Genomic DNA, 25,537 nt, shown 5'->3' with positions numbered 1-25,537 from the left:
AGGTCTCCACAGAAGGAGCCAGAAGCGGTCACATTAGTAATGAGCCGTGTTCCCACTAAGTGTGGGAGTTTCTTTGCTAGTGCACATCACTTCCTTATTCTTGCCTTATGTGCAAAAGTGTATACGTAACACTTGGAAAATAATTAAACAAGCATGTATGTAGCAAACACTGAGCTTAACACAGAGGAAAATGTCAGAACCTTCTAGGCCCTCCGCGCACGACTCACCAAAGGCTCACTTTCTCCCCACAGGTGGTATTCTGAACTTTATGATAATCATTGCGTTGTTTGCTTTGTAGTTGTACCTTCTGGGCAGACAGCACTAAACAAAGGGGCTTTTTTTGCCTTGCCTATATTTTCTTTGTGCAATCTGTTTTGTGTTTTTTACCCATTCGATTCATGTTTTCAAATATATTCTGATATACATATTTTTTTGCTCCATGTGTTGCAAACGTCTTCTTCAAGTTTGTGGCTATTTCACTTTGTTCATTTTTTTAAAAATTTTTGATACATGGTATGTTAAGTTAGTCAAATCTATCAACCTTTTAATCTTTCTGCATCTTATTTCGAAGGCCTTCCTGTATCAAAGCTGGAATGCTCCATCTTTAACCATTAGGGCCTTGATCACAGAGAGTTGACTTCTGTATATATTTTCCTACATAAGCATCCAGTCAGATCTTCTCCATGTGGTTTTTGGTGCTCCCACCGAAATTATTAAGCCGTCCCTCCCACCCACGTACTTGCAGGGCCTGTTCTGACAAGTAAGGTCTTCATCAGGCATGGGTTCTCTCTCTTGTGGGATTCTCTGTTCTGCTCCTTTTTTCTACCCCAATTTCAATCTTCCCTGTCTTAACTACACAGACTTTAGAATTCTAGACAAGAACAGCTGGAAGGGCAAGGTGCCCCCTTTTCTTCCTCATGGGGCCCTGGCTGTTCTTGATCCTTTGCTCATCCATATACATGTTAGAATCCACTCATCAGGCTTTCCCAAAAATACTCTGATGCAATTTATGTTGGACATGAATTGGATCTATAGATTACAGATTGGGGAGACATGACATCTTATGGTATTGAGTCTTTTTATCACGGACTTGATGTGTATTTAGGTCTTTGGAGTGAAAGTGCCTGACAGTAAGCCTTTTTGATTGTACTGTAAGTGCCTGGCATTAAGTTTTCCATTGCCGAGGCAACTATTTAAAAGGCATCCACCTCACATAGGCATATTCCTAGCTACACTACTAGATAAAGGGCAAGTCCACCCATGCAGTTCCCCTTCTAGAAAGCCCAAGGTGACCTAGATAACTGGTCATTTGATGACCTCACTTCTCCCTAGTTAGAGTGCCCAATTCCTGTTCTTATATTTTAAATTTGCCAATAAAGATTGAACTGGTGAAACCCTAAGCACCCGACCCTGGACCCCAATAAGGGTAGAGCCCTGGGTCTGCGCTCTTTCTCTCTCCCTTACCCATGACAGTGCTGTGTGGCCCTGGGCGTGTTGTGTACCCTCTGAGACCTTTGAGTAATAAGCCTTGTTTTTTCAAAGTTCCCTGGTGGTTGTTGCTAAGAATGCCTTGCAATCATAATAGGAACCACAAAGGCCAGTCCAGCCTCAGCGTTGCCTCTGGTCAGGGAATATCTGAGGGGCCGCCATGCGTAGTATGGGCCCAGATGAGCACCCCAGGCATTCCCAGTCACAGAGCATTTCTGACTTCTAATGTATGAGCTGAGAGCAACACAAAGTAGTCTTCTAGGTTGAAATATCTTTCAGTGAAGTTGTATCACTTTCTTTCTTGTGCTAGACATTCTCCCTCCAGATGTGTGTTACTCAACATGGTTCCAAAAACCAGTGTATCCTGTCTCTGAGCAAAGCCATATGGGATCCCAACTTATCAGAAGACTGCTCGGCGAGGGGGTGGTCAGAACCCTGAGAATTAGTGACATGATTCCAATGTTCATCTGCATATTAGTAAGACATGAAATAGAAGGACGTAAATAGAGTAGACCAGATACAGCAGTCAATGGAATAACATGGATGCTACACTTGACTTACACAGCAGATGGAGGTTGAGTGTTCTTGTCATGTTTTATTTAAATTAGCATGACCTACCATTTCCAAGTTTCAGGTATTACAGAAGTGTTGATTTCACATGGACAGCACTGGAGCTACCCAACACAGTCCATTCTGCTGTAATTTCCCTTCTCTACTGGGGGAACATGGCTGGGGATGAGGGAGGTGAGGCCTGACGATGTGCTCCACCCTGGCAAGCTGCTTTCTAAGTGTCTGGTCACAGACACCACCAGGCATATGCTGAGACTTGGATGGTGCCCTGAGTTCCCCATAAAAGACAAGAGATTTCTATCTTCCTGTTATTTAGATGCTACAGGACCCTGAATATTGAAGGGCCATGGTACTGAGACATGGACTTGAGCAGAGTGGTCACACTGGATTCTAGCTGGGGCTGTGGGTATGGAGTGGACGGTACATGGTGATGAGGCAGCATTTCCTGGCAGTCTCCAGACTGGCTCAGGCAGCTTGTGCCCCTGTTGTCCTGTGCCACTGTCCTGCATCTTCCCCCAGCTCCTCTGCCTCATGGCAGGCAGAGCTGCTGCACTGTGAAGCTGGTCTCCCCCTTCTTGGCTACATTTGCAGTGAGGAGGGCTGCCAATGTCCCACTAACAACCCCCACTCCAGTCCCAATCGACACGTGGGCCGTGAGTCTGTACCCTGGTCAAAAGAGTTAAGGGGGCCCCCATAACCTCTGGAAGATGTGAGTGGGTTGGGAAACGTGAATCCCAAAGCTCAAAAGGAAAAAGAAGCTCAAACCTTGGGGCAATAGGTCTCAGTGACCAGGGCAGTTCTGAGAGTCAGGAAAGACTGGGAGCACAGACATGTATCTAAAGAGAGTACGGGGGAGGCCCGAGGAAGATGGCGTAAGAGTAAGGCGCGGAGATCACCTTCCTCCCCACAGATACATCAGAAATTCATCTATACGTGGAACAACTCCTACAGAACACCTACTGAACGCTGGCAGAAGACCTCACACCTCCCAAAAGGCAAGAAACTCCCCACGTACCTCGGTAGGGCAAAAGAAAAAAGAATAAACAGAGACAAAAGAATAGGGACGGGACCTGCACCAGTGGGAGGGAGCCGTGAAGGAGGAAAGGTTTCCACACACTACAAGCCCCTTCGCGGCCGGAGACTGCGGGTGGCTGAGTTGGGGAGCTTCGGTGCCACGGAAAAGAGTGCAGCAACAGGGGTGCAGATGGCAAAGTGGAGAGATTTCTGCACAGAGGATCGGTGCGACCAGCACTCACCAGCCCAAGAGGCTTGTCTGTTCTCCCTCCGGGGCGGGCGGGGCTGGGAGCTGAGGCTCGGGCTTCGGTCAGAGCGCAGTGAGAGGACTGGCGGTGTGAACATAGCCTGAAGGCGTTAGTGCACCATGGCTAGCCGGGAGGGAGTCCGGGGAAAAGTCTGGACCTGCCGAAGAGGCAAGAGACTTTTTCTTCTCTCTTTGTTTCCTGGTGCGTGAGGAGAGGGGATTAAGAGCGCTGCTTAAAGGAGCTCCAGAGACGGGCGTGAGCCGCAGCTAACAGCGCGGACCCCAGAGACGGGCATGAGACGCTAAGGCTGCTTCTGCCGCCACTAAGAAGCCTGTGTGTGAGCGCAGGTCACTATCCACACCTCTCTTCCGGGGAGCCTGTGCAGCCCGCCACTACCAGGGTCCCGGGATCCAGGGACAACTTCCCCGGGAGAACGCACAGCACGCCTCAGGCTGGTGCAAAGTCATGCTGGCCTCTGCCGCCGCAGGCTCGCCCCACATCGTGCCCCTCCCTCCCCCTGGCCTGACTGAGCCAGAGCCCCCGAATCAGCAGCTCCTTTAACCCCGTCCTGTCTGAGCAAAGAACAGACGCCCTCCGGCGACCTACACGCACAGGTGGGGCCAAATCCAAAGCTGAGCCCCGGGAGCTGTGCAAACAAAGAAGAGGGAAATCTCTCCCAGCAGCCTCAGGAGCAGCGGATTAAATCTCCACAATCAACTTGGTGTACCCTGCATCTGTGGAATACCTGAATAGACAAAGAATCATCCCAAATTGAGGAGGTGGACTTTGAGAGCAAGATTTATGATTTCTTCCCCTTTTCCTCTTTTTGTGAGTGTGTATGCTTCTGTGTGTGACTTTGTCTGTATAGCTTTGCTTTCACCATTTCTCCTAGAGTTCTATCCCTCCTTTTTTTTTTTTACTTAAAAAATTTCTTTTTCTTAATAATTATTTTTTATTTTAATAACTTTCTTTTATTTTATCTTACTTTAATTTATTTTCTTTTATCCTCTTACTTTCTTCCTTTCTTTCTACTTTTTCTCCCTTTTATTCTGAGCAGTGTGGATGAAAGGCTCTTGGTGCTACAGCCAGGAATCAGTGCTGTGCCTCTGAGGTGGGAGAGCCAACTTCAGGACACTGGTCCATAAGAGACCTCCCAGCTCCACGTAATATCAAATGGCAAAAATCTCCCAGAGATCTCCAACTCAACACCAACACCCAGCTTCACTCAACGACCAGCAAGCTACAGTGCTGGACACCCTATGCCAAACAACTAGCAAGACAGGAACACAACCCCACCCATTAGCAGAAAGGCTGCCTAAAATCATAATAAGTCTACAGACACCCCCAAACACACCACCAGATGTGGACCTGCCCACCAGAAAGACAAGATCCAGCCTCATCCACCAGAACACAGGCACTAGTCCCCTCCACTAGGAAGGCTACAAAACCCCCTGAACCAACTTTAGCCACTGGGGACAGACACCAAAAAAAAAAACGGGAACTACAAACCTTCAGCCTGCAAAAAGGAGACCCCAAACACAGTAAGATAAGCAAAATGAGAAGACAGAAAAACACACAGCAAATGAAGGAGCAAGACAAAAACCCACCAGACCTAACAAATGAGGAGGAAATAGGCAGTCTACCTGAAAAAGAATTCAGAATAATAATAGTAAACATGATCCAAAATCTTGGAAATAGAATAGAGAAAATGCAAGAAACATTTATCAAGACCTAGAAGAACTAAAGATGAAACAAGCAATGATGAACAACACAATAAATGAAATTAAAAATACTCTAGAAGAGATCAAAAGGAGAATAACTGAGGCAGAAGAACGGATAAGTGACCAGGAAGATAAAATAGTGGAAATAACTACTACAGAGCAGAATAAAGAAAAAAGAATGAAAAGAACTGAGGACAGTCTCAGAGACCTCTGGGACAACTTTAAATGAACCAACATTCAATTTTTAGGGGTTCCAGAAGAAGAAGAGAAAAAGAAAGGGACTGAGAAAATATTTGAAGAGATTATAATTGAAAACTTCCCTAATATGGGAAAGGACATAGTTAATTAAGTCCAGGAAGCACAGAGAGTCCCATACAGGATAAATCCAAGGAGAAACACGCCAAGACATATATTAATCAAACTGTCAAAAATTAAATACAAACAAAACATATTAAAAGCAGCAAGGGAAAAACAACAAATAACACACAAGGGAATCCCCATCAGGTTAACAGCTGATCTTTCAGCAGAAACTCTGCAAGCCAGAAGGGACTGGCAGGACATATTTAAAGTGATGAAGGAGAAAAACCAATAACCAAGATTACTCTACCCAGCAAGGATCTCATTCAGATTTGATGGAGAAATTAAAACCTTTACAAACAAGCAAAAGCTGAGAGAGTTCAGCGCCACCAAACCAGCTTCATAACAAATGCTAAAGGAACTTCTCTAGGCAAGAAACACAATAGAAGGAAAAGACCTACAATAACAAACCCAAAACAATTAAGAAAATGGGAATAAGAACATACATATCGATAATTACCTTAAATGTAAATGGATTAAATGCTCCCATCAAAAGACACAGACTGGCTGAATGGATACAAAAACAAGACCCATATATATGCTGTCTTCAAGAGACCCACTTCAGACCTAGAGACACATACAGACTGAAAGTAAGGGGATGGAAAAAGATATTCCATGCAAATGGAAACCAAAAGAAAGCTGGAGTAGCAATTCTCATATCAGACAACATAGACTTTAAAATAAAGACTATTAGAAGAGACAAAGAAGGACACTACATAATGAGCAAGGGAACAATCCAAGAAGAAGATATAACAATTGTAAATATTTATTCACCCAACATAGGAGCACCTCAATACATAAGGCAAGTACTAACAGCCATAAAAGGGCAAATCGACAGTAACACATTCATAGTAGGGGACTTTAATACCCCACTTTCACCAATGGACAGATCATCCAAAATGAAAATAAATAAGGAAACAAGCTTTAAATGATACATTAAACAAGATGGACTTAATTGATATTTATAGGACATTCCATCCAAAAACAACAGAACACACATTTTTCTCAAGAGCTCATGGAACATTCTCCAGGATAGATCTTAGCTTGGGTCACAAATCAAGCCTTGGTAAATTTAAGAAAATTGAAATTGTATCAAGTATCTTCTCCAATCACAATGCTATGAGACTAGACATCAATTACAGGAAAAGATCTGTAAAAACTACAAACACATGGAGGCTAAACAATACACTACTTACTAACAAAGTGATCACTGAAGAAATCAAAGAGGACATAAAAAAAATACCTAGAAACAAATGACAATGGAGACATGACGACCCAAAACGTATGGGATGCAGCAAAAGCAGTTCTAAGAGGGAAGTTTATAGCAATACAATCCTACCTTAAGAAACAGGAAACATCTCAAATAAAAAACAACCTTGCGGGCCTCCCTGGTGGCGCAGTGGTTGAGAGTCCGCCTGCCGATGCAGGGGATACGGGTTCGTGCCCCGGTCTGGGAGGATCCCATATGCCGCGGAGCGGCTGGGCCCGTGGGCCATGGCCGCTGGGCCTGCGCGTCCGGAGCCTGTGCTCCGCAGCGGGGGAGGCCGTGACAGTGAGAGGCCCGCATACCGCAAAAAAAAAAAACAAACAAAAAAAAAACAACCTTGCACCTAAAGCAATTAGAGAAAGAACAACAACAAAAAACCCCCACAAAGTTAGCAGAAGGAAAGAAATCATAAAGATCAGATCAGAAATAAATGAAAAAGAAACAAAGGAAATGATAGCAAAGATCAATAAAACTAAAAGCTGGTTCTTTGAGAAGATAAGTAAAATTAATAAACCATTAGCCAGACTCATCAAGAAAAAAAGGGAGAAGACTCAAATCAGTAGATTTAGAAATGAAAAAGGAGAAGTAACAACTGACACTGAAGAAATACAAAAGATCACAAGAGATTACTACAAGCAACTCTATGCCAATAAACTGGGCAACCTGGAGGAAATGGACAAATTCTTAGAAATGCACAACCTGCCGAGACTGAATCAGGAAGAAATAGAAAATATGAACAGACCAATCACAAGCACTGAAATTGAAACTGTGATAAAAAATCTTCCAACAAACAAAAGCCCAGGACCGGATGGCTTCACAGGTGAATTCTATCAAACATTTAGAGAAGAGCTAACACCAATCCTTCTCAAACTCTTCCAAACTATAGCAGAGGGAGGAACACTCCCAAACTCATTCTGAGGCCACCATCACGCTGATACAAAACAAGACAAGGATGTCACAAAGAAAGAAAACTACAGGCCAATATCACTGATGAACATAGATGCTAAAAGCCTCAACAAAATACTAGCAAACAGAACCCAACAGCACATCAAGAGGATCATACACAATGATCAAGTGGGGTTTATTCCAGGAATGCTAGGATTCTTCAATATACGCAAATCAATCAATGTGATACACCATATTAACAAGTTGAAGGAGAAAAACCATATGATCATCTCAATAGATGCAGAGAAAGCTTTCGACAAAATTCAACACCCATTTTTGATAAAAACCCTCCAGAAAGTAGGCATAGAGAGAACTTTCCTCAACATAATAAAGGCCGTATATGACAAACCCACAGCCAACATTATCCTCAATGGTGAAAAACTGAAAGCATTTCCACTAAGATCAGGAACAAGACAAGGTTGCCCACTCTCACCACTCTTATTCAACATAGTTTTGGAAGTTTTAGCCATAGCAATCAGAGAAGAAAAGGAAATAAAAGGAATCCAAATTGGAAAAGAAGAAGTAAAGCTGTCACTGTTTGCAGATGACATGATACTATACATAGAGAATCCTAAAGATTCTACCAGAAAACTACTAGAGCTAATCAATGAATTTGGTAAAGTTGCAGGATACAAAATTAATGCACAGAAATCTCTGGCATTCCTATACACTAATGATGAAAATTCAGAAAGAGAAATTAAGGAGACACTCCCATTTACCATTGCAACAAAAAGAATAAAATATCTAGGAATAAACCTACCTAAGGAGACAAAAGACCTGTATGCAGAAAATTATAAGACACTGATGAAAGAAATTAAAGATGATATAAATAGATGGAGAGATATACCATGTTCTTGGATTGGACGAATCAACATTGTGAAAATGACTCTACCCCCCAAAGTAATCTACATATTCAATGCAATCATTATCAAAGTATCACTGGCATTTTTCACAGAACTAGAACAAAAAATTTCACAATTTGTATGGAAACACAAAAGACCCCGAAGAGCCAAAGCAATCTTGAGAACGAAAACCAGAGCTGGAGGAATCAGGCTCCCTGACTTCAGAGTATACTACAAAGCTACAGTAATCAAGACAGTATGGTACTGGCACAAAAATAGAAATATAGATCAATGGAACAGGATAGAAAGCCCAGAGATCAACCCACGCACATATGGTCACCTTATCTTTGATAAAGGAGGCAGGAATGTACAGTGGAGAAAGGACAGCCTCTTCAGTAAGTGGCGCTGGGAAAACTGTACAGGTACGTGTAAAAGTATGAGATTAGAACACTCCCTAACACCATACACAAAAATAAGCTCAAAATGGATTAAGGACCTAAATGTAAGGCCAGAAACTATCAAACTCTTAGAGGAAAACAGAGGCAGAACACTCTATGACATAAATCACAGCAAGAATCTTTTTGACCCACCTCCTAGAGAAATGGAAATAAAAACAAAAATAAACAAATGGGACCTAATGAAACTTCAAAGCTTTTGCACAGCAAAGGAAACCATAAACAAGACCAAAAGACAACCCTCAGAATGGGAGAAAGTATTTGCAGATGAAACAACTGACAAAGGATTAATCTCCAAAATTTACAAGTGGCACATGCAGCTCAATAACAAAAAATCAAACAACCCAATCCCAAAATGGGCAGAAGACCTAAATAGACATTTCTCCAAAGAAGATATACAGATGGCCAACAAACACATGAAAGAATGCTCAACATCATTAATCATTAGAGAAATGCAAATCAAAACTACAATGAGATATCATCTCACACCAGTCAGAATGGCCATCATCAAAAAATCTAGAAAGAATAAATGCTGGAGAGGGTGTGGAGAAAAAGGAACCCTCTTGCACTGTTGGTGGGAATGTAAATTGATACAGCCACTATGGAGAACAGTATGAAGGTTACTTAAAAAACTACAAATAGAACTACCATATGACCCAGCAATCCCACTACTGGGCATATACCCTGAGAGAACCATAATTCAAAAAGAGTCATGTACCAAAATGTTCATTGCAGCTCTATTTACAATAGCCAGGAGATGGAAACAACCTAAGTGTCCATCATCGGATGAATGGATAAAGAAGATGTGGCACATGTATACAATGGAATATTTCTCAGCCATAAAAAGAAATGAAATTGAGCTATTTGTAATGAGGTGGATAGACCTACAGTCTGTCATACAGAGAGATGTAAGTCAGAATGAGAAAGACAAATACCGTATGCTAACACATATATATGGAATTTAAGAAAAAAAAATGTCATGAAGAACCTAGGGGTAAGACCGGTATAAAGACACAGGCCTACTAGAGAATGGACTTGAGGATATGGGGAAGGGGAAGGGTAATCTGTGACAAAGTGAGAGAGTGGTATGGACATATATACACTACCAAACATAAAATAGATAGCTAGTGGGAAGCAGCCGCAGAGCTCAGGGAGATCAACTCAGTGCTTTTTGACCACCTAGAGGGATGGTATAGGGAAGGTGGGAGGGAGATGCAAGAGGGAGGATATATGGGAACATATGTATATGTATAACTGATTCACTTTGTTATAAAGCAGAAACTAACACACCATTGTAAAGCAATTATACTCCAATAAAGATGTAAAACTATGTAAAAAAATCATTATGTTGTACATCTGAAGTAATGTTATATGTCAATTATACCTCAATAAAAAAAGAAATAGAAAAAAAAAAGAGAGTACGGAGCACAGAAAACTATGCTTCCCCCCCTCCCCCTCCCCCTCCCCCATGGAGCTACCTACTCAGTGCCCGGCATCCTCAAGGAAGAGGGGAAAGAGGGCAAAGAGCTGGCAACACACTGAAGAGGGAGGACATTCGGGACAAGTGAGGCATTTGGGAAAGTGGGGCAGGTGCCCCCTCGGGTGGCCTGGAGGGAAGTCGACTGAGAATGTGGGGATGCAGGTGGGACCTGTGGGGTGGTGGAGGCACAGAGGTGGGCATGCAGACTGGACTGCTGGGGACACGGTCCTGACTTCTGGCTGGGCATCACTCTCCTCTGTGGGACTGGGGGTGGCTGTCCTTGTGCTCTGGGTCTAAGAGGTGCACTGACCAGGGAAGCATTTCTGTCCTGCAGGGATCAGTGGCTGGGGAGAGGTTGGTTCTGTTACCTGCAGGCTCGCAGGTAACCTGCAGGCTCCTCCAAGCCTTTTTCTCCATTGTTGGGGGGTGGGGTGGGGATAATAATACTTATCTTACAATAAGGACCCAATAAAACAATAATTATAACTAGATAAAAGTTACTTGAAATCACAGAGTGATGTATGAATGTCACCTACAATGTATATTAATAATTTATATCCTCTGGTTTTTCAAACTGCAAATATTAAATGGCCTATTGATATTGATGATGTTAATGGCATTGATAACAGCGGCAACGAGAGGCAGCACAGCCTCCGGCACGTCAGTTCAACACCGTGAGTTCTGCTCTCGCCATCAAATTAAGGATGGGAATAAATGAGGCACTCATGTGCCTTTCTGCTTGGGCATTCAGCAACACTAAATTCTTCTACGTGTGTCAGAGGTGTGGCAACCTATCTCTTATCTGGGGACGACAGTAAACAAGGCCATCAAGTTTACCATGCTGCCATCATCTGTCATGATTTAGAGCTCCAGAAACATAATGCTTGCCTTCCTCCAACCACACATCAGCGGAGCCAGGCAAGAAGGTTTGAAACATTTTCATCCACAACTAACTTGGGAATTCATCACTGCTTTCAGAGCAGCTCTGTCCCTGGGTTGACACTTCCTGTCTGTCCACTTCTGGCACTGCAAATCCTGAATAAAAGGCCACAATGGCACATCAACCCCTTATTTCCAAGGCCTTTTAGAAGCGATGAGTTTTTGCCTAACTAAGAGAGAAACATATCTGACCTTCACTATGGGATGATCTTCGACAACCTCTTTACGCTCAAAGCTCTACTTCCTCATCTGCAGATTGAGGGAAACAACCTAGGGGTGCTTAAGGGTAAAGTGTATTCATGAATGTCAAGTATTTAGCACATGCCTGACACACAGTTATAAATAAATAGTAGCTATAAGAAACATAGCCATAGGTTGGAAAGAAGTTTTGCTTGGTGTCAAATCCAGTCTTATGAGAAGATCTTTCTACATGAATTCACTTTCTAACTGTCTGTCAAAAGCAAACCCAGTGTGTGAGGACCACTGGTTAGTCTTATCTGACAGGCTGCATAGACACCCAGGAACTGCCAGTAACCAGTGAGGAAACCTCTTTTACTCTATGCATTCACTGCCTTTGGCATTAGAAGAAATGCAGGTTAGGATGTAATTGGAATTTTGGTGATTTGTAAAACGTACAGGATTTCAGTTCTCTGACACCCATGTCCTCAGGCTTCCTCCCTCTTCTAAAACTGGAGGTGGGAACGGGCAGAGTACCTGCCCCAGGTGACCTCACCACCCATCACCTGCGTGACCTGCCCATCCTCAACGGTACCGAGTCTCAGTCTCTTGAGCTGAAAACCAAGTCAATACCTGACACATTGATTCCATAATCTAAATTAGAAAATTTGTAAAATATAAATGTCTGTGGTTACATTATTTCTAATGGCCTATTGCATAACCAATATCCCTGCTTTCAATTAAGCAGGTAACAATTAGATCAGTGGGGCTTTGACAGGCCACTTTCCTTGCCCAGAATCAACTAGGAAGTGAGTGCAGCTCTCTGCAGATGGAGATGAACAGATAACACTGTTGCCCTGTTACCCAGGAAGCGACACTGGAAGCCTGAGATTTGCTAGTCACATGGCCCATCACCACCCCACAGTCAGGTTCTTGTAAAATTACTTGGGGTCACTGTCTTGGCTGGTCTGAGGGAGAGTCAAGAGACCATGCTCTCTGTGTCTATAGACTTACATGGGACCAAATCAGGAAAGAAGGACAAAGGACTGTCACCCTCCCAGCAGAAAAGCTGCTTCCTTTGTGAAGAAGAGTGAGAGGCAGGTCAAAGGCCGGGAGTGTGAGGAGGAAATCCCTCCATGTACTTTCTTACCCTCACATAAACTGATTAGCTTTTTATACATTCAAATCAGCAGTTCCTTCCAATTACTTCCAATTTCTCATAGAAAATAGTATTTTCCAAGTCACCTGGTCTTAAAATCATGATGCCATCTTTGACTCTTATACACGTGCCCAGAGTCCATCTCAAAATCTACTTGTCACACCGGCCACCACCCTGCTCTCGGCTCTCATCACTTCTACTGCTTCATGGCATTCCAAGTGCTTGGTTTCACTTCCAAAATAGTGATTTCAGCACATCCTCCCCTTACTCCACAACATCACTGCTCTGCCTACTACTTTTACACTTTGGGATTTAAGGCCCTTCCTATCTGGGTTGTAACACTGTCCTGTCACTTCCCCAAAGGGTGTCCTCCACTAACTGATCACCTGTCATTTGTGCTTTGTCCTTATATCCATTATGCCTTCTTCTATCCAAATCCTTCCAGGCTCAGTTCAGAATATGACCCTCATGAGGAGGTTCCCCTAATGGCCTTCAGTTTCACAAGGGTTTTAACCTGATTATCTAACATGTCCATCATCAGCTCCTTGAGCACCGGTCATGCTTCTTTTTCTCACTGCACCTAGCAGAGTGCTGAGTGCAGAGCACACCCGACATAGCTGTTAGATAGTAATCAAGGTTAACTAACGCACAACACAGACAAAACTTCAATGTATTTCTAAGACCTCACATCAGGCACTCCTAAACGTGCACTCTAGACCACCGACAGGTGAGCTGAGGCACTCCGTATTGGGCATGACAAAGGCAGGAGTGGAGTTGTAATCCCACATGTCTGAATGCGCTGACAGCTTACCCCCATGACATTTACCCCCAACAGTCTGAAATTCTCACTACTGGAGATCCACCGAAACAGTGACCATGTCTAATATAGAATATATTTTCATGAATCCAGATGTTTTCTCATGATTTAATCTAATACTTAAGGCACGATTTCACAAATAAAATGAACAAAAAAATTGGGTTTTTTTCTCTTCTAAATGGTCTTGATTTAAGCATTTGCTTCCAAATGTAAGCCTGCCATTATATTTAAGGAATTTCCTTATGTACTGGGAAGTATCTCTCTATAAGTCAGAGCTAATTTCAACAACTGTTTGAATTCTTGAGAGAGGAGATAGCAATAACAGAATGTCTGTTAATCCAGCTCTGCATTAGAGAAGCCAGAGCATGTGGCTCGTCAGAATAATGATGACTGTTTGCATTGCTTTGTCTCCTAATAGCAGAGAACTGTTGGATTGGGTAATTTGAAACTCATTATACTATCACATTTAGCCTCTGCAGGCTCCGATGCTGATGGTAGAAGTGAACTACTTGGCCAAGCAGCTATTTTTAGTAAATCCAAAAGATGAAAGACAAGTAAGAAAAACACTTCATTGAATAGCATTTCTTCTCTTAAACCTATTAAGTCCTGAGCTGAAACCATACAAGCTGAGGAAAGGTGAAGTTTATGCAGTTTTCTAGCTCTTGATCAATTGTATGCAAATATGATATATCAGGAAAATCTTTTAAACTGCCTTGTATATCATAGTAATGATAATAAGAGCAAATATAAATAAGTGATCTCATCTATTTCAAACCAGTCTTCAAATATCAGGCAGATAAAAAGAAATTTGGCATAAGAGTTCAATATCTCTACTGAGTTGAAGAAATGGTTATATTGGTTCTGTCTCTCTATGGAGTTCAAGAAGTGAATAAATTTATATATATATATATATATATATATATATATATATATATATATATATATATATAAATTGATCTTGTTTTGTTTGGTTGAATGTTGAAATGAAAAGATCCTATCAGATGCATACTTTAGCTTTGAATATGATAAATGATATAACTGCAGCTGGTGAGTTGTTGAATATGAGATGATATGAAGAAGGGTTAAAAGCTCACATACTTTTTTTCACCAAAAATTGCTTTTGTGCTCCTGCCCGGCACACCATTGCCATTAAATCTGAATATGACATTGACTTGAATTTATTTAACTAATGATGAAAAAATAACAATCTTTGACTTTTAGTGTTTTTACCTTTGATGAAATGAAGAGCATAACTTTCAGGTACAAAGAGTAGCATAATTTTAAGTTATACAACTCATTTTCCTCTTAGAGACATGAATCAGTGATTCCCAAGTGAGGTGCCCTAGGGATCTTTTGAAGGCTTTGTCCCAACTACTGATGTGCACAGCTATCCGATGTCAGTAAGTGGTTTAAATAAATCCTAGTGAGAGTCCCTTTCCATTATACTACTTCCCTCAAATAAATGTATGTTTTATCTCTCCATGGTGTTTGAAGATCATAGTTTGAAAAAAATGAATTATTCCCATCCAACTTAATTTTTGGCTCATCACACATACTTATTTCTCCTAATCCCCCAAATTCCTTTGGAATTATAGAAGCAATATAAAAGGAAACCCTCAGAGTCGAAGGGAGTTCCTTGCCAGTAATGGCTGAGTTGCTGTTAGTAGGTAACAACTATTAACTCTGGACACCACATGAAAGGAGCAGGAAAGGGTCAGCCTATAAAGACAGAAAATATCACTCGACTCCAGTCAAATACCACAGAAAAGATGTTGCCCTACCCCACCCCAGGCCAGCAAAGAGAGTGGAGAGCCTAGGCTTTCACACTCAGCATGTATCAGCGAAGGTCCAACGCGAGGGAGCGGGGCTTCCATCCTTGCTGGGCAGCACTGATGCCAATTCTCCATAGTGGGCTAGAGGCCAAGTGGGGAGCCTGGACTCCCACCCTAATCAGCAGGAGCATGTCCTCCTGCTCCTTGCTGGGGCTGCATCACAGGAAGCTTAGTGGAGGGTCAGACTCCTGCCACCCCAAGTCCACCCTACCCCACATAGTGTCAGTGAAGACCTGTATAGAGCTCGGAGTCCTGCGTCCACCCAGCAGGAGCAAGAGCCCAGTCACCCCTGTGTCAGTGCAGGCTGAAGGGAAGCCCACCTGGCAGTAATGAGGCTGTGCTGCACCTTTCCCTGCCAGAGCAGTGGTTTTAAAAATCTAGCTAAAATAGAAGGTTTCAATAAAATCCAGATTGTCATAACATAATACACAAAATGTTCAGGTTCCAATAAAAAAACATGTGTCCTAACAACAACCAGGAAGATCAAACTGAATTTTTAAAAAAATCAATAGATGCCAAAGAAAATATGACAGAGATGTCAGAATTACCTTTTAAAAAATTACTTTTTAAAAATCCTTTTTAAAAAAGAATTTTTGAAGCAGCCACCATAAGATGTTGCAACAACCAATTACAAACATGCTTGAAACAGGTGAAAAAATAGAAAGTCTCAGCAAAGAAACAGAAGAGAGAAAAAAAAACCAAAGAGAAGTTTTAGCACTTGTGTTGGTCTGCTTGGGCTACCATAACAAAATACCATAGACTGATTGGCTTAAACAATCAAAATTTATTTTCTCACAGTTCTGGAGGCTGGAAAGTCCAAGATCAAGATGTTAGCAGATTCAATTTCTGGTGAGGACTCTTGTCCTGGCTTACAGAGGGCTGCCTTCTCACTGTGTTCTCACATGGCCTCTCTTCATTGCATACATGTGGAGACAGAGAGAGATTTCTCTCTTCCTTTACTTATAAAGGCATCAATCCTACCAGATGAGGGTTCTACCTTTATGACTTCAATTAACTTTAATTACAAAGGCTCTATTTTCAAATACAGTAACATTAGAGATTAGAGTTTCAAAATATGAATTTTGGGGGGACATAATTCAGTCAATAGTGTTCTACCACTGGCCCCACAAAATTCATGTCCTTCTCACATGCAAAATACATTCATTTCATCCCAGTATCCCCAAAGTCTTAACTCATTCCAAGGATCAACTCTAACATCTAAGGTCAAAAGTCTCATCTAAATATCATCTAGACTCAATTCATCCTGAGGCAAAATTCCTCTCCAGCTGTGAACTTGTGAAACAACTTATTTGCTTCCAAAATACAATGGTGGGATGGGTATAAGATAGACATTCCCGTTCCAAAAGGGAGAATGTGGAAGGAAATAAGGAGTGACAAGTCCCAAGCAAGTCCAAAACCTAGCAGGGCAAGTTCCGTTAGATCTTAAGGCTTGAGAATAATTCTCCTTGGTTCAATGTTCTGAGGCAGCAGCTTCATGCCCATTGCCCTGCAAGGCGTGGCACCCAGGGCTCTGCTAGGTGGCAGCCCTGCCCTTTGAAGCCCAGTTGGAGGCTGTCTGGCCCCCTGGGCCTGTGCACTCTGCACCTGGGGTGGGACTGGCAGCCCTGATGGTCTCTGAATTGCCTTTCTTCCTGCCTTCTATTGAGATGGCCAGTAACACCATGGGTAACCTTTTTATTTGGTGTTCTCTCCTGAAGAAACTTCCTCTTTTTTTGCAATATGAGTATGAGAATTTTCCAAATCTTTAAGTTCTGTTTTTTTTTTCATTTTTTGTTTTGTCTTAACAATTCCTTCTTTAATTCAGCTCTTGTCTTTCACATTTTACTATTAAGCTGTCAAGAGGAACCAAGCCACTCCTCCAGCACTTTCCTTAGAAATCTTCTCAACTAAATAACCAATTTCATTGTTCACAAGGTCTACCTTCCACAAAACACTGGAACACATTGTAGTCAAGTGCTTTGCCAGTTCATAACAAGCAGCATCTTTCCTCCACTTTTCAATAATCTGTCCCACATTTCTGTCTGAGACCTCACCAGAAGATCTTTAACATCCAAGTTTCAACCAGCATTCTGTTCATGATTCTTTGGGTATTCTCTAAGAAGAAGAAAGGTTTCTCTCTAGCTCCCTTTTTTCTTTCTGAGCCCTTACCAGTATCTCCTTTAACGTTCATGTTTCACCCAACAGTCCCTTCATAGCAATCTTGACTTTTTCTAACATGCACCACAAAACTCTCCAGCCTCTATCCATTACCCAGTTCTAAAGCCACATCCACATTTCCAGGTATTTGCTACAGTAGCACCCACATCTCATAACCAAAATCTGTATTAGTCAGGATTCTCCAGAGAAACAGAAACAATAGGATATATATACATATATGTGTGTGTGTGTCTCTCTCTATATATATAGACACATATACATATACATATATTTACATATATATATGTGTATATATATATATATATACATATATATTTATATATATATATATAGACACACACACACACATACATACATGGTTTATTATAAGGCATTGTCTCATGCAATAATGGGAGCTGAGAAGTCCCAAGATCTTCAATCAGCAAGTTGAAGACCCAGGAGAACTGATGGTGTAGTTCCAGTCTGAGAACTATTAGGCTGCAGACCCAAGAAGAGCGGTTTCAGTTTGCATGGAAGGAAAAGACCAACATTCCTGCTCAAGGCAATCGGGCAGGAGGAGTTTCCTCTTACCCATGGGAAGGTCAGCCCTTCTTTTCTATTCAGGTCTTCAACTGATTGAACAAGGCCCATCCACATTAGAGAGGGCAATCTGCTTTACTCAGTCAACCAATTTAAATGCTAATCTTATCCAAAAATATCCTCACATGCATGCCTACAACAAGGTTTGACCAAATATCTGGGCATCGTGTGGCCCAGTCAAGTTGACACATAAAATTAAAGAAAACGATAACCATAATAAGAAGCTCAGTAAATGAGTTCATCAGAAAGATGGAGGGGACAAAAGAAAGAATCAGTAAAATTAAAGATAGAACAATCAAAATTAAGTTATCTGAAAAACAGATTGTTGGGCTGCACCCTGTGGGTCTACAAGGCCTCTACTTGCCCATCCTTAAGACTGAAGAAAGAGCCAGTGACAGAAACATCAATGATTTAATGGATGGGGGAACTTACACCTCTGAAGCAAGGTCCTGGAGTGACACCCCACCATGTTTGGCGGATGGCGGACAGGACATGAGGCTGTCTTTGCTCCCGGGGTGGAAGGAGATATTGCCAGTTATAGGGGGAAATTGTATCAGGTTACCTCATTGGTTACCAGGGAAACCAGCAGAGGGGTCTGTCCCTCACCACCCCTTTGATAAGCAGAGTGGAGAGTTCTTATCTAAAGCTAGAACAGTCATTAGCTGGGGCCTGGGGCAAGTATGTAGGCCAGTCATATGAGTAGGGTGTAGGTGAAGCAGGCACTGGTCAGGCAAGGGATATACAGAGAACAAGGGAACAGCCATCTGGAGGGGCCTGTGACCATACACAGATGTAATAGAAAAAAAGTGAAAAGAGCCTCAGTACTTGTGGGAATACAACAAAAGATCTAATATTCATGTCATTTGAGTCAGGAAAGAAGACAAGAAAGAGGATGGAGCAGAAAAAGTATTCAAAGTAATAATTGGTCAAACGTCCTAAATATGACCAAAATCTATAGATTCAAGAAGTTGAGTAAATCCCAAATCAGTAAACCCAAAGAAATCTACACTAATACACATCATAGTCAAACTTCTGAAACTGAAGTCAAAGAAAAAAACTTGAAAGCAACAAGAGAGAAAAGAGGGCTTCCCTGGTGGCGCAGTGGTTGAGAGTCTGTCTGCCGATGCAGGGGACACGGGTTTGTGCCCCGATCCAGGAAGATCCCACATGCCGCGGAGCGGCTAGGCCCGTGAGCCATGGCCACTGAGCCTGCGTGTCTGGAGCCTATGCTCCGCAACAGGAGAGGCCGCAACAGGAGAGGCCACACCAGTGAGAGTCCCGTGTACTGCAAAAATAAATAAATAAATAAATAGAGAGAAAAGATATCTCACCTATAAAGAGAATATGGTTTGAATTACAGCAGATTCCTCATCAGAAACCATGGAGGCAACAGCAAAGTAGCACATTTTTCAAATGCCACAAGAACTGTCAGAACAGGATCTTATATTCATTAAAAATGTTCTTCAGGTATGAAGGGAGAAATCAAGGTATTTTCAGATGAAGAAAAACTAAGAGAATTTATTGCCAGCAATCTATCCCAAAAGAATGGCTAGGGACTTCCCTGGTGGTCCAGTGGTAAAGAATCTGTTACAATGCAGGGGACGTGGGTTCGATCCCTGGTCAGGGAACTAAGATCCCACATGCCGCGGGGCAACTAAGCCCGTGCACCACAACTACTGAGCCTGCACTCTAGAGCCCAAGAGCCACAACTACTGAGCCCGTGTGCCACAACTACTGAAGCCTAGAACCTAGAGCCCATGGTCCACAACAAGAGAAGCCACTGCAATGAGAAGCCCGTGCCCGTGCACCGCAATGAAGAGTAGCCCCCACTTGCCGCAACTAGAGAAAAGCCCGCGCGCAGGAACAAAGACCCAGCACAGACAAAAATAAATAAATAAAATTAAAATAAAAGATGTACAAGAAGATATACACAAAAACACTGTAAATAAATAAAAATGGCATCATAATAAATGTTCAGCTAACCCACAGGGAGTCAGGAAAAAGAAAATAGAGAAATGGAAAACATAGAGAATGGAAGACCAAAAAATCAAATGACAGACTTAAGTCGTAACATACCAATAGTTCCATAAAATGTAAATTATGAAAATACACCAATTGAAAATAAAGACTGGCAAAGTGAATTAAAAAATATGACCCAACTATACACCATCTGCAAGAAGCTCATTTTAACGTAATGATGCTTAGAGTAAACATATGGAAATATATACATCATTCAAATATTAATCAAAAGAAAGAGTGGCCATATGGATTTCAGGTAAAGTAGAATTCAGATCAAAGAAAATTACCAGAGACAGATACGAACATTATGCAATCATAAAGGGTTAATTCATCCACAAGAAATTATAATCCTGAATGTGTATACACCAAATAACACCTGAGAAATACATGAAACAAAAAACCCACTGAATTGAAAGTAGAAATAGTCAACTGCACAATTACAGTCAGAGATTTCAGCACCTCTTTCTCAACAATTGATGTAGACAGAAAATCAGCAAACAACATAGAACTCACAACACCATAATCAACAGGATCTAATCAATACTTGCAGAGCATTCCACCAAGCAACTGCAAAGTACACATGACTTTCAAGTGTTCACAGAACAAATATCAAAATGAATCCTATTCTGAGTCATGAAATAAACCCCCATAAATGTAAAGAAAGTTGAAACCATATGGAGGGTGTCCTCTGACTATAATGGAATTAAACTAGAAATCAGTAACAGAAAGATAACAGGAAAATCCCCAAACTGTTTAAAAATTAAATAACCCACATATAAATAATCAAATGTTCATATGGAACATCTGAGAAGAAATGATTCAGCATAGCAATAACTACCATGCAATAAGGAGTTATCAGGTGGGTAACTGAAATTGGGTCATTAAGGCCTGTTGGAGGAGGTGACCTGCAATCTGAGAAGTGAAGACAAGAAAGAATTGCCTGGTGCAGGTCTAGGGGTAGGGAACTGCTTCCTGAGGAGCATACCCTAACGGGCAAGTGCCTCCACTTGCATTCTCAGTTACAAGCAAGGAAACCAGCCTGGTGTGTGTCCCACAATACTCTCCAGCCTTCCCAAGCAGACTGCAGCTCATCTCATTCTTACTCACATATAGAACCTAAATGCTTCTCTGTCTTTGGGGGACATAACCCCCAAAATATATCCATGATTCTTACTTGTGAAAATAACTTACAGCTGCCAAATTTCAGAGGGCAGGCATGGGCATCCATCGGGAAGTCTTCAAGTTGCATTGGGCACTCTGCCGAGATGGTCAAGCTGAAAAACAAGAGATGGGGACCTTTCAATGACTCACTGACTCTGGCTATTTACTGGACATCACATTTCGAAAGCCATATTAAGCACTCCACTCATTATTTTAATTACTATCTTTTATGAAATTGTCTAAACTGTCCCACCAAATTACATAGGATTGCATTGTAGATGAATATCATTTAGAAATAAGGTTTAAATCAAATCTACTCAGGAGTTCTGTGGCTTGGGAGTGTCTGTACATACATTACTGCTTGTAAAGCAATTTGAGATGCCTTTAAAGATAATTTATTCTTTTATTCTCCCATCACTTACCCACAGTAATCAATAAAACTTCCCTTGACAAGGCTGAAAATATATGTATGTTCTAAAATAATTTATAAGTTCAAAAGTATAAATATGGAATAAATACACAGTCCAAGTTTCGACCAGAAGCTGGCTACAATTACTGTGTACTGGGCTGATGTCATGAAACTATAGAATAAGTGAAATTGTGTTATGATAGCAACTTTCTTATGGTTTTTAATCCAAGTCTGGTCTTCCAAATAATAATACCACCATCCACTACCACTGTCACCAATGACTAAAACAGTGCTGATCATAAGAGTTGCTGGTCTGGGCTAGGGACTGTGTTAAGTGTTTCACCTGCATTAACATATCTAATTAGAATAGCACAATGTATTGCTATTATCACCCCAGTTTCAAGGTAAGAAAGTGAGGCATGGATATTAAGGGATCCGGACAAGAATGCAGAGCCCCTAATGGCACGTGCCCCCCAGGCTGTGTGACCCAAAGCTCTGTTTGTACTTGCGGAGTCATCATGCTGTGGTGCTTTTATTTCCCTACAGATTTACTAATTAAGTAGTAAATCTAAATTTCTTTAATGAGTTAGTCTTCTGTTCTTAGTGTTTAATTCTATTATTTAAAATGAAACGTAATTGCATAAAATGAAATCAAGTTGCACAATTTTCAACTTTAAACAGACGTTACAATTCTATTTTGTTATATTAAGTCTGGATCTTGCCCATGTGCCTGGGGTGAGAATAAAACTGTAAACACAGTCATTTTTGCCCTTACTGCTTCCTTCTTTTAAGATAGCTTAACTTTTTTGCTATTAAATTGGGCATGTGATTCACACTTGATGATTGCAGATGGAGTAGTCAATTCATGTATTCTCTGAATGGAGCTAAAACACGTCAGTGGAAGGAAGGTATGTGCCCATCACGGAGAGGAAATCTGCTGCCTCTGCCTGGGGGTACCACTCTCCCCAAAATGGAGTGAGTTCCAGAGGGTGTGAGTGCACATGGATGAGAATATACCACAAAAGTCTCATATTCAGGTGGGGAGATGATATCTAAAATTATATGCCACCTATATTCGTAGAAGAATATGGAAAATACAGAAAAGTTATAAAGAAGAAAATTACAAATACATATCATTTCACTTATAATTTCACCTGGTACACTTTGTCCAGATTTCTTCACAGCTACAGATGTTTTCTTTTTGTTCTTGGTTTATAAAATTCAGTCTTCTGTTTACTAACATTAGAGCAGGGGTATTTCCCACATCTTTAAAATCTCTGCATAATCATGACTTTGAAAGGTAAATATTTAATTCTAGCATGCAGATGTGTGTGTGTGTAATATACATATACATATATTTGTATATGTGTGGACATCTTCAAGCATAAACTATGTAAAAGGATTATTATTAGAGACTACAAAATGGGGAAGGTAAAGGAATATTTACTTATTAGAATTAAGAAAACAGGACTTAAAAACCACAGCCTGTGAGAAGGACAACATAAAGGAAAATAGTGTTACTTTATCTTGTTAGTAAACTTAAGCCATTTGTTAAACAAAGCAATAGTGGGGCAGAAAACTTAAGTGAGTCAAATATGTTCTAGAGAATAAAATCACCATGACTCAGTAAATCTAGAATTTCTTTGAGAAGCAAATTTATAGTAGGGAAATAAAAAGTAATATAAAGCTATAGTGCCAGGTACAAAGCAATAAATATGAAAGTAAGCACATGAAGAAATGGTGATGTGGGAGAACAGAGAACGCTTCCAATTAGAAAAGTACATCTCAGTGCTGGTCTACGGCCTCTGTTCCAACAGTTGATGGCCTTGGTGTAAGGAAGATGCTGGGCTCAGCCAGTGGGAACAGTGTGAGGGGGGGCAGGGTGCTTCAGGTGGTCCTGACTGTCCAAGCCCTGCTGTATGCACAGCAGACTTCAACCAGCAGACCCAGTGCTGCAGTCTTCAAGTTGCCCCCAATAATATCAACAACTATGGGCTGGACTCCCACCAGCAGGGTGACGTGGAGATGATCCTTCCATGGCAGAATCTTCTCTCCAGACACTGCCATGTCTTGGAGCTCACATAACTGGGCTTCTGTCCCCCAGAAAACACTCTATGGCCCACTGGGTCTGGAGGCTGCCTTGAAGCCAGATCTGTTGGCTGAATTCTTGACGATGTGGTGAATCACAGTTAACTCCTCTCCCCACTGCTTGGTGCTGGGTCTCTGCTTTGATCCCCAGGGCCACTGGAGGCACTGCCACCTGCATTCCTGTTGCTTGCCCTTACTTGTCAGAGTAGACCCCTCAGGGAGACTTGACCTCCCACCTCTGGCACTCTGCCCACTCCTGACTTTTCCTCCTTTTCCTCACGTACTCCTCTTTCTTGGCCAACACCGTGTGTTTATAAGAGAGGTGAGGAGTCATGCTTTCTGTCACTGTGGTCTCAGCATCTGGTGTCTTGTTTTATTCTAACTGTTTGGTCCTGAGATCTAGGTCAAAACCACTGCACTGACAACATTTAACGATGGCAAGGAATGTACACCAAGGAGTCTGCTTTTAGCATATAGCAGGAGGAGAGAGGGTGGGTAGAGACAGGTGGACAGAATTTAGCTGGATGTAAAAAGAAACCTTTTATGTTTGTTTGTTTGTTTGTTTGCGGTACGTGGGCCTCTCACTGCTGTGACCTCTCCTGTTGCGGAGTACAAGTTCCTGACACGCAGGCTCAGCAGCTGTGGCTCACGGGCCTAGCTGCTCCACAGCATGTGGGATCTTCCCGGACCGGGGCACGAACCCGTGTCCCCTGCATCAGCAGGCGGACTCTCAACCACTGCACCACCAGGGAAGCCCAGAAAACCCTTTTGAAGGAAAAATTAATTCCAGTGAAAACATAAAAAAGATAATTCTACAATTACCATCTTGATAAATGCTAACATTAGAGCCTCATAGATTGTTCCCCATTTTAATAGACCTCTTTAGAATTTGAATTCCAAACATCAGAAAAACATACTTCATCTATGATAGTGTCTCTCCTCTAAGGAGTGAATGTATTATTCAGATAAATTCTCCAATAGCAAATGTTTCAACCTTAGTAAGAGAACAACACTTAAATTTTTGATCCTTTAAGTATTTCAAAAAAGACCTATGCTTTTATAGTATTCAAATAATATCTCTAGATAAGAGGGACCCTTCCATTCATGGGGTTCTTAAAATGCAGTGTCCCTTGATGTACAACCAACCTCCTTCACACAGAATTGAGATCAGAGCACTCCATGGAATGTGGACTGTCAGAGCTCAAAGGAGCCAGCCAGGTCACCTCCTAGAAACCCTTACTTTTCTCAAAAGGTTAAGGAATATGCCTATGGAAAAACTTACTGAATTACTGGTAGATCCAAGGATCCAGCTTTTTTTCCCCAAAGGTCAAATTTCTGTTTCTAAAGACATTCAGGCATTGACTTATTGGAACATAATATCCCATTTTTGAACATCTTAATTTTAGGGTAAGAAAAAGGGCATTTTGTGAGTTAAGCTGTTTGCTTCAACTTGGATGTAAACTCCCTAGAGAGCTCTCTGCTTGCCCAGGGGCAGCCCGCAGTGGCATGTGCTTCAGGTGTTAAAACAGCCAAATTCGGGCTTCCCTGGTGGCGCAGTGGTTGAGAGTCCGCCTGCCAATGCAGGGTTCACGGGTTCGTGCCCTGGTCCGGGAAGATCCCACAGGCCGCAGAGCGGCTAGGCCTGTGAGCCATGGCCGCTAAGCCTGCGCGTCCGGAGCCTGTGCTCCGCAACGGGAGAGGTCACAACAGTGAGAGGCCCTCGTACTGCAAAACAAACAAACAAAAAGACACAAAAACAGCCAAATTCTAGAGTAGCTTTGCCATTAATGAA

At 41.9% G+C, this 25,537-nt stretch overlaps 1 protein-coding gene across 1 annotated transcript in view; it reads right to left on the bottom strand.

Moving 5' to 3' along the window:
- Positions 1–25,537, bottom strand: part of GABRA5 (gamma-aminobutyric acid type A receptor subunit alpha5) — a 100,318-nt gene that overhangs the window by 20,485 nt on the left and 54,296 nt on the right. Inside the window, exon 5 of the mRNA XM_082619005.1 lies at positions 21,279–21,361. Coding sequence (XP_082475131.1) covers positions 21,279–21,361 — 83 coding nt within the window. The remainder of the gene's footprint in view (positions 1–21,278; positions 21,362–25,537) is intronic.

The sequence above is a fragment of the Mesoplodon mirus genome (assembly GCF_964341445.2).
Source record: "Mesoplodon mirus genome assembly, chromosome: 4".
Lineage (NCBI taxonomy): Eukaryota > Metazoa > Chordata > Mammalia > Artiodactyla > Ziphiidae > Mesoplodon > Mesoplodon mirus.
Note: the sequence above shows the minus strand (reverse complement) of the source record. Positions and strands in the feature narration are given on the sequence as shown.